Source organism: Tachysurus fulvidraco, chromosome 10, assembly GCF_022655615.1.
Source record: "Tachysurus fulvidraco isolate hzauxx_2018 chromosome 10, HZAU_PFXX_2.0, whole genome shotgun sequence".
NCBI lineage: Eukaryota > Metazoa > Chordata > Actinopteri > Siluriformes > Bagridae > Tachysurus > Tachysurus fulvidraco.
Genome location: NC_062527.1, coordinates 23,458,311 through 23,468,372, shown reverse-complemented (window position 1 = coordinate 23,468,372; position 10,062 = coordinate 23,458,311). Strand labels below are relative to the sequence as shown.

Below are 10,062 nucleotides of genomic sequence, written 5' to 3'. Positions count from 1 at the left end.
GATATATATTCTGTAGTGAAAATCACTGCTTGGGCTCAGAAACACAAAACCAGTAAACCCAATCTGATGCGGCATCCACAAGTTAAAACAAGTTAAAACTTTACCCTGCAAATGTAGCAGATTACTGCTCTATTTATCCATCTAATTTTTTACTAAAGTTGATTGGCAGTGGCCAAAGTTCATGGGTGGTGCTTATAGTATAGTACGGTAGGAATGGTTAGCTGGAAGGAACAAATTCCTACTGTACTATATATCCCTTTCAGGTGGCATGGAAATCACGTGGATGGTGGAGTTGCCCCAGGCATCAAAGCTAAACAGTGAAACTTTTGGCTAAAGAGGTAGACAATTGTACGTTTCCCTCTGTAGAACACTGTTGGTCTGCTTATTTATACTTTGTTTTCTTAGCGGTCTTTCCTCGTGTGGCTGTGAACACGTGAGCATAATAGCTCTGAATCAACATTCAAAGTATCTCCCTGGTTAGAAAGTAAGCCTTCTAAATATTTGTTATGAATATCTTTGTATGTCACATTACTTTCACTTTTTCTCCTTTTGTATTTAGTTTTGCAGTTGCTAAATGTAATTGTTCTATGTTCAGTTATTTGTTAAGCCAGACTGAGTGGCGGTCTTTTAACAATTTTCCCTCCTCGCTCGCTGAAGCTGCACCTGGGTGTGTAAGTACACATGCAAATCTGTATTTTAACTAGTGGAACTTGTCTTAGTGATTTAGATTTATTTCCTCTCCTTTGTTGATTAGAAGCTGAGGATAAACAAGTGGCTGACTTTACAGTGGTGGAGTTTCCCTCATTTATCAAGTAAAGTCTACTGTTTGTAATTATCTACACATCTAAGATTATTATTATTATTATTATTATTATTATTATTATTATTATTATTATTATTATTATTATTATTATTATTATTATTATTATTATTACAGAAAATTTATATTACTTATGAGGTGCTACAGCTCGGTCAGAAATCTGTAGAATCCTTAACAGTGCAGTAAATTATTTATTGTACATAAGTTCTGGACATGGTGTAATTATAGACATTGTACAGACAGTGTGTTAGAGTGAAAACACAAAAACCCTGTAGAACCTGAGGGACAAAGACAATCTGAAATGTAAATATACTGCACTATTTATCCAGCTTCTTCAAATGACTTCCTTTCATTAAATACGTTTGTGTGAGTATGAAAAGTTTAAACATAAACTCTAGGCAGGTTTTACTGATGGAGAGAGATACTCGTTATTCCAGATCTGCAGTGGAAATTCACCTCTATTTCTGGTAAAGGACAATTCATCCTTCTTTCCATTACTACAGGAAAAGAGAAAGTAAAAGCTAGCTGCAGTCAGTGGTTGTAATACGACACTGTTAACGTCGCTGGACAAAAGAACCTCATAAACTGTGGTTTAAATCTTAATATTCAAGGAAATAATTATCTTCTATCTGTAAGGTAAAGCTGAGTTTGAATTCTTCTCTTTGTTTCTCTAAATCTGTGGTCTGTTCTGTCAGTAGTTTAATGTTCTAGACTCTGCTCTGTGTGATAAACACAATCACTGATCCTTTATTCACACTGATGGACCTTTTCTCTAAGAGCAGATACTTTATTTCAGAGACACGATTACTTATTCAGAGAGAGGATTAATGTTAAGGTGATAAACATCCACCTAATAGTTTGCATCAGGATACTAGTAGAACAATTATTATATGCTTTACTTGTTTCAAAGACAACACAACAATGGGTTAGCATTCATAAAAGGTTCTTAGAAAAACGAAAAAAAGAAATCTATTTATTTTGTTTATTCCTCACAAATATTACCATAAATCACAAATAGTATCATCTTGATATCAGTTCCTATAAAATATGGAGAATATCTACTTTACCCTCATGCATTTCTTTCATTGTCTGAAACACAATGTTTCCTGCTATAAACTGCATACCAACATCCTGCATTAGACTAGTTCACAGATGGCAGCTAAGTGTATAAAATTTTACCTAGAAGCTTTAAATTTATTAATTTGGAGACTTTGTGTAGTTCAACAATCAACAGCTTTTTGAACTCAGCAGCTCGTTCAACCAAAATGTCAACATCACCTGGACTTCCTGCTACATGACATTAGCATCTATTAACATCATCATGCCATTGTGCCTTGGATTTTTCTGACTTGTGAGTAGCCTACAGTCTCTGTTGTGTAGATAAGTTGTCTTTGTTTCCACCAAAAGTCACCACAACAGGACAGACAGTCAGTTTGTGTTCCTCTTATGGAAAGACATTGGGAATCATTACCATGGATACTATCTTTTTGTTGTTGTCTCACTTCATGTGCATTAATGTGTATGTGGTGAAGTGTGTGTGTGTGCTTGTGTGTCTCTGTTTGTGTGTGTTTATGTGTGTGTGTGTGTGTGTGTGTGTGTGAAGGGTGTGTGAAGGGTGTGTGAATGGTGTGTGTGTGTGTGTGTGAGTGTGTGTGTGTGTGTGTGTGTGTGAAGGGTGTGTGTGTATTTGTGTGTGCGTGTGTGTGTTTGTGTGTGTGTGTGTGTGTGTGTGAAGGGTGTGTGTGTATTTGTGTGTGCGTGTGTGTGTTTATGTGTGTGTGAGTGTGTGTGTGAAGGGTGTGTGGTTTCATCCACTATGCTGTTGGCTTTTCAGATGCAGTGTGTGGTGTAAATGTCCATGTTGTAGGTCGACCTCCTCTCTGTATGCTGACTTGTTCATTCTTGCTGATGAGACCCAGACCTTGTTCAGTCACTTGTCATTTCAGGACTGGACTTCTGCAGCTCTCTCTGTCAGGTTTATCTATGAACGCAAGTTGTCCTCTACAAATAATCCAAAATGCAACTGCATGACTTGTTTTTATTCAGCCTAAATTCTCACATATTACCTCAGTGCTGTGAACCCTCCACTGGCTTCCAGTAGCTGCAAGCATAAGATTTAAAACAATGATGTTTACCTACAAAGCCAAAAACGGACCAGCTCCCTTTTACCTCAAAGCCCTCATTACTCCTCACACTGCTCCTCGTACCCTCAGTAACAGGTAACAGGTTTACAGCAAGACTCTTTTCTTTCCTGGCACTGAGGTGGTGGAATGAACTTCACCTAGAGCGGGCATCACCAAATGTCTGCCCGGACCCATTAAAATTCTAATATTATCATATTAAGCATCTCCTTATTATAATCTAATATTATAAGATTATATAAGCTCTTTGATATTAATAAAAAGATAAATCTTTCGTTCATACGCAGGTAATCTAGTTATTACGACCGGAGCGTCATCAAAAGCCAAGCCAAAAACAGATTGTTTCTGTTCCATACTCCAGAGCAGAAGGTGGCAGTAATGCACTTAATTACACTGGCAGGACATTTAAGATTCAAACTGCTGGCAGGACAGTTACATGTCCATGTCTCTCAGTAGGAACGGAAGATGGAAAGGGAGTAAGGAGAGGTGGAAAGGAGAGAGGAAGAAGGGAGCTGCTCAAAACTCTGCACTTTTCTTTTATTCAGTAAATTCTGTCCTGTTCTATTTTACCTGAAATGTTCTTTTGCCTAAAGGTTCCTGTGTTATTAATGTAGTTAATATTTAAAAAAGCGGCAGCTCAAAAGTCTTCTGTTTCATTTTTTTCTTAAAGATTAAAAGCACTTTTATTTTATTCAAAAGATTCTGAATGTTTTACATTACTTGAAATCTAGGCCCTAAGTTCAGGCTGCACAAAGCTGTGTTTGTACTTTTTATTTATTTTATTCAGAAGAAATTCAGTGTCTGTTGTCTGTTACTTGACACGTAGTAAAGACAACTACAGGATTGTTTTCCATTCAAGTGCCAGACAAGTTCAGACTGAAAACACTTGAAATTTAACAATAAATTATATAGAAATGTATGTGCGTTATTGATTTTATTAACATGAGGGTGCACTATTTTAAGTGACAATATAAGATTCTGACCTTTGCTGGGAGGAAATTTTAGAAACTGGACCTCTTTGTCTAGATGTCCGAACAGCCGACTCACTGATTATCTTCAAACATGTACAGGTGTAATGTAGTGATAGAGCATGATTTTTAGCTCCTAGCATTGTTTAGTGAAGGCTGATTGGATTTAGTTCTCAGCAGCAGTGTGGCAGGATGTCACAATTGCCTCCCAAAAAGGTGTCAAACTATCAAATTTATCAAACATAAGTGAGATTCCACTTTAATTTATGAAATTGAAAGTAAACCTTATGAATATATTATGTGTAATTACTGTGTATTTTTACTGAACAAGCCTTAAACAAAACCAAATGGTCACTGTAAAAATAGGTATGAATGAATAAAAAGTTATTAACTTCATTATAATAGCTGCCAAAAAACATGTGGTGATCAGTAATAGGCTTAATGCTAAATAAATAAATAAATAAATAAATAAATAAATAAATAAATAAATAATTAACATTTATCAGTAACAAAGTAAGACATTATTACATTTTAGTTAGTGTAAAGATTTTTAGAAGTCATGCACACACCACTTTCACCAGCAGGGGGCAGAGTGAGCCATGACTGATGTCACACTACTACAAACATGGTCATTATTATAACACTGATGTACAATTATTAATGTACATCCAAACCATCTGAATGGACAGATTACAAAAAAGAAACTAAGTTTTCAGGCAAAATAAAGCAGTTACTAAAGAAGTTACACAAACTCTCTCCCTCAGCAGTTTTATTAAGAGCTGTGTGTAAAATCAGTCAGTTGTTCTGTCTTTTTTATTTATAACGTGTCTCTGTTTGTTTGTTTCAGAAAATCTGCCAACACTCCACAAGAGTCTTCCAGACATCATGTCCCTCCTTTATATTTCCATCTTATGGGTCTGTGCCTGTGTGGGTGAGTGACCAGGTTCTACAACACCAACAAGACAGAAGTGTCCTTCTATTGAATCAAATATCACAACAATGTTTTGTCAAATGTTACAAATCCTGTAGATTGTAATGTTTCTCCCACAGACAGTGCAGAATCTCTGGTTACTGTATCAGCTGCAGTGGGTTCCACAGTCATCCTGCCGTGTAAACTGACTGAAGAGTTCAAACTAACATCTGTTATTAAGTGGCAGGACAATCATAACATTGTGTTTGAGAGAAGCAGTGATGGTACATATCAGGGTGAAGGATATGAAGGACGTGTGGATGTTCCTGTGGATGAGCTGCGTGAAGGAAACTGTTCCCTGGTGTTGAAGAATGTCAGATTTACTGATGACCAACTCTACAAAACCTTTACAGTGGAATATGGCAACATTAACACCGCAGCAAAAGGAATTAACAATGTTACACTCTCAGTCTATGGTGAGTAAACTGTTCAGTGTAAAATATTGACTAATTATAGAAGTCACAGTGTCTCAGATAACAGAGCTGGAAATAAGGAACAATAACAACATCTATTATAGAGAGGAATCAATACTTTATTTAGAGTTAACAGATTATGTGTTAGAAAAATACACAAATACAGACATAAATAAGACACAGACAATATTTTATTTGTAGAAAGTTTGTCAGAAAGGTTCAGAGGTCATCTGGGTGAGATTAGAGATGTTCATCAGGACTGAGATCCTGCAGCAACAATTAAAAAACTTTTACTTTCATATGGACAAGAACAAGTGATCAGATATGAAGCTCACAGGACAACAAAAACAATCAGTTTCTATAAAAGAAATAAAAATATAAAGTTCCTAACATCAGGTCATTTCCTAAAAGGTTTTTCTGTGTCTCTGAAGGTCTTCAGATATCAGCTCCAGTGGGTTCCACAGTTGTCCTGCCGTGTGATTGGAGTCATCTGTCCATCAAAACTCCTGACGTTGTGTGGTTTATCGATTCTGAGACTGTGTTTGAGCGAAAGGGTAAAGATTCATATGAGGGTGAAGGATATGAGGGTCGTGTGGACGTTCCTGAGGACGAGCTGCTTAAAGGAAACTGTTCCCTGGTGATGAAGAACATCAGAGTTAGTGATACAGGAATCTACAGCAGCTCCATGTTAATTACAGACACACAGGAACCTGTCTTGGTCCAGAAAGTTAAACTGTCAGTTGTTGGTAAGTGGATTAATCTCAGACGATACTGAGTACGACACATATCAGTACACAAAGTTTAAAATGTCTGGAAAGTTACTGAGTGACTTGAGCAGCATGTTTCCTGTAGATGTCAGTGTTTTTCAGTCCTGGTTGAGAGAGAACTACACAGTTTAATGTTCCCACAGATCATTCTAAAGCTTTTCATGGCTGTGTTAGACTGAGTGAGGAGAACACACACCTCCTGTCCTGTATTTCACTACTGTTTCAGCACACACTCAGTCACTTCCTCTCAATAATCAACACTCAATCCTCATCTAAGAGCCTTGTGATCTGATAAAGTACTGAAATGGTTCTTAACCAATAACTCTGATCTGACATTGATAAAATATCTTCACTTTCCATTTCCAGTTGATTAAAACATTATAAATGTAGAATAAATGAAAGTGATCCAGTGTTTGTGATCCTTTCACTCTGAACAGGGTTTCATGGAAAAAGCAGTACATTAGGATGGAAAAAGGAACCTGGTTAGATTTTAATGACATCAAGTCAAGTCAAGAAGCTTTTATTGTCATTACAACCATATATAGATGTTACAGTACACAGTGAAATGAGACAACGTTTCTCCGCGATCATGATGCTACATAAAACAAAGACAAATCTAATGACTTAAGTAAGTAGTCCTAGCTACATAAAGTGCATCTGTGTAACCTGGTGTACACAGTGTGCGACAAAAGACAAAAAGACAGTGTAGGACAAAAAATACAAGACATTACACAAAAGAAAATACACAAAAGACAATACACAAAAAACAGCAGCACCGACCAGTGTAAATACTGTATGTTCAATATCGCGTGTGCAGAAATACTGGAATGAACACATTAGTATTATAGCAGCAGTTACATGAGGTAATGTAAAGTATTGCACAAAACTGCAATCAACTGAAATGTGAGACAGCATGTGAAAAGAGCAAAAACAGTGTGCAAAAATGCATGTAAACAGTTGGATAGATGTATATTGTAAGAGTGTGTATATGGTGTATGTCTGTGCAGTCCATTCAGATTTGTTAATATATGGATTATATGTTGCTTCACTAAATGTAGTATTTATACATTTTACATAATACTATATTATTTGTGGTCATGAAGTAGATGTTTATATCTGTAGAGAAGTGAAGAAGTGAATGTGTCTAAAATTCTTCTTTTAATTTTTCCTCCAAAGCAAAACCCCAAAAAAAGGAAGGTGTAAAACCAGCTCCCTCAGGTGAGTTATTATTAATACCAATTTAAATTAATTAGAAATCCTGGGGATCGTCATTTATCTTTGACTTTTTTCAGATAAGAGGTTTATCTATATTTTTACCCAGAACTATTAAGATTTTATATAATAATGTTAAGAATAAATAATTGGTCTGTTTCCAGGTGAAGCAGGAATAAATTGCCCTCAGCCTCTGATCCTCATCATGTCCTTCCTCATGTGTTTACTTTTCTCACGCTGAGGAAACATCAGTGTGAGCACGAGTACAGAAACTCCTGTGAGCCGAGAGATTCGCCTTATAAAGTACAGAGTCCATTTTACAAAGAGAAAAGCAACAAGGATGATTTCAATGTTCTTCAACTGTGAGGAGAACATTTCAGTTTGATGCCCAGAATAAGCTGTGATGCTGATGTAACCCACTCAAATAACTGAGAATAAGTGTTTGTGAATGTTTGTTTTTCATTTTCTATCAAATGTATAGCATGTTTAGTCATGTAAAATACGTATATGTGTATATATGTGTGTATTTTTTTTACGGGTGTGAAATGGATTATTAGACAAGTTTATTTGAGTGTTGTGGACGTCACTTGAGCGCTGCTTGTTTTTGATGGGTGCTCAACTTAATCCATCCTCGCAAATCTGTCTAAATAAAAACCTGAACTGTTTCATTGAATTAGGTTTGCATCATGTGTTCTGTGAGCTGGAACTGTTTCATCACAGTGTGATTGTTATGGATTCGGGTCGATAAAGACGCAATACTGTGGAATTCATACTGATTAACTGCGCCCTCACAGGACTGTAACTACAGTTTGTTTCTTCAATGTTAGGATTACCTCAATTGGGAACTTCGGTACTTCTACATTTGGTTATGGAATGTTTGAGCAATATATGTGTAAATATATATCTATTTTTTTGTTGTTGTTGTTACTGTGATTGTTGAAGAACATCTGCTATTGTTCGGTGGGTAAATTGTGCTCAATTTAAAAAATGTGAACAGAAAAAAATAGTTTAAAATAAATACAGTTTAAAAGTAAAAAGAAAGAGTTTTAATACATTATTCAATCAGGTTCATTTCTGTGTTGGTGCCTTTATTTAAGCAGTTATACTAAATAAGATTAGATTTCATATAAGTGCAGACACACTATTCTTAAACATTTTTTTTTTGGTGTGAGACACTGAACCCAGGACTCCAGACATTAAGATAAATTGTTATTTCAAGTGTTTGGTGATCTCAGACCTAGTAGATATTTTCCGCCTTTTTTTTAATGTGAATCCAACCTATGGGTTACACTGAAACACCACAAGATCAGCAGACCAGAAAGATTCAGCATTATTGAGAACGTGATACATGATTTACCAATGTTTTATACATTATCATTTTTATTGAAGATGAGAATCATCTGAGACTCTCAGCCTTCCTTCACTGACCCAAAGACACACTTTATTTTTACTGCTTTACTGTAAACTAGAGTAAAGTTCATCTGTAACTGTGGAACTGAACCTGAATTATGATACGATGTGATAAAAGTCATAAAAGTACTCTGATAATGAGTTAGAGTGTTTTAACTTGGGCAGACGCACAGACCAAACAGACCAAAAGAAAAAAAAATTCAGTTTTTATTTCCTGATGTTTACGTGTAGATGTAAACCAAATGTGACAAACTGAAGATTCAGGAGACCAGGAATGTTCTGTAGGAATAAAAACAGTCGTCATTTTGTACTGATGTGTACGTGCAAAGTAATCACAGCTAAGATAAGAGAAAAGTGTCAAATCAAGAATGAGGATAAAAACAGAATGACCTAAAAAAACAGACACATTATGAGTGAGTGAATGATCAGGATTAAGCAAAGACCTCTGTGCTAATCAGGCATCTACATCTCTACACATAAGGACAGGACATATTTAAGGAGAAGACATATGAATATCATATTCAATGTAGGCTTTAGGCCTGACAGGAGTCAATGTAATACTAGTTTCTGTCAGAGACACGGGGATAAAACAGACCCAAATGCAGGATAGCGTAAAAATATACATGTTTTAATACCTAAATCATGAAACAAAGACACAGACACAAAATCAGACGACAACCAAAGACAAGTATTCTGCACTGCCATAGGCAACACAGCACGTTTAAATACTATAAAAAATTAACACAGGGGGAACAGGTGTGCAGAGACAGGGAGGAGTAAACAAGGGTGGGGCAGACACGTGACATGAAACAAAAACAAATGCACGTGGCCAAAGTCCGGGCTGAGTCCTGACAGTAGAGGGGTGGCATCCTCCATGGAAAACCGTAAGTGAAGCGATGCCCCCCACCAGACAGGTGCAGGACGATGTCGCGGGACAACAAGAAAAACAAAACTCAGGCTTGTGACATGCACCGCAACCAAGAAGTGAGGCGGCGCCTCCCACGGAATAAAAAGGCGGACCAATGTCACACACAACAAAAATCCAAGGCAAAAAAAACGGTCTGGGAAAAAAAAAAACATACTCCCATAGAAAGCTGGTCCAGGCTGATGCTATCCTGCTGGTTCTTGGTGTTGTGGAATCATTCTGTCAGTGACGCGGGTATAAAACAGACCCAAATGCAGGATAGTGTAAAAATAATAAGGTTTTTCTATTTCTCCATCTCATTTTTTTTTACTAAAGTTGATTGGCAGTGGACAAGTACATGGGTGGTGCTTATAGTATATTATGGTAGGAATGGTTAGCCGGAAGGAACAAATTCCTACCGTACCGTCCTTCTGCTCTCATTTTGCAGTTGCTAAAT

General features: G+C 36.6%; 1 protein-coding gene across 2 annotated transcripts; it reads left to right on the top strand.

Annotated features, from left to right (window-relative positions):
• The first annotated feature begins 1,325 nt into the window (after window positions 1–1,325).
• On the top strand, window positions 1,326–8,126 carry LOC113651637. 2 transcript variants are annotated; one of them, XM_047819981.1, is made up of 6 exons: window positions 1,326–1,456; window positions 4,777–4,860; window positions 4,980–5,315; window positions 5,744–6,058; window positions 7,256–7,297; window positions 7,456–8,126. In XM_047819981.1, exons 2-6 carry the CDS (start codon window positions 4,815–4,817, stop codon window positions 7,530–7,532), a joined length of 816 nt encoding a protein of 271 aa, XP_047675937.1. In that variant the 5' UTR covers window positions 1,326–1,456; window positions 4,777–4,814; the 3' UTR covers window positions 7,533–8,126. The 2 variants fall into 2 exon arrangements, with proteins under 2 accessions (XP_047675937.1, XP_047675938.1); XM_047819982.1 differs by having other exon boundaries at window positions 1,335–1,451.
• Window positions 8,127–10,062: the final 1,936 nt, after the last annotated feature.

Coding starts and splice junctions, on each gene's coding strand:
- LOC113651637 (XM_047819981.1), top strand. CDS start 4,815: ATGTCCCTCCTTTATATTTCCATCTTATGGGTCTGTGCCTGTGTGG. Junction 4,861..4,979: donor ATGGGTCTGTGCCTGTGTGG/GTGAGTGACCAG, acceptor TTTCTCCCACAG/ACAGTGCAGAATCTCTGGTT. Junction 7,298..7,455: donor TGTAAAACCAGCTCCCTCAG/GTGAGTTATTAT, acceptor GTCTGTTTCCAG/GTGAAGCAGGAATAAATTGC.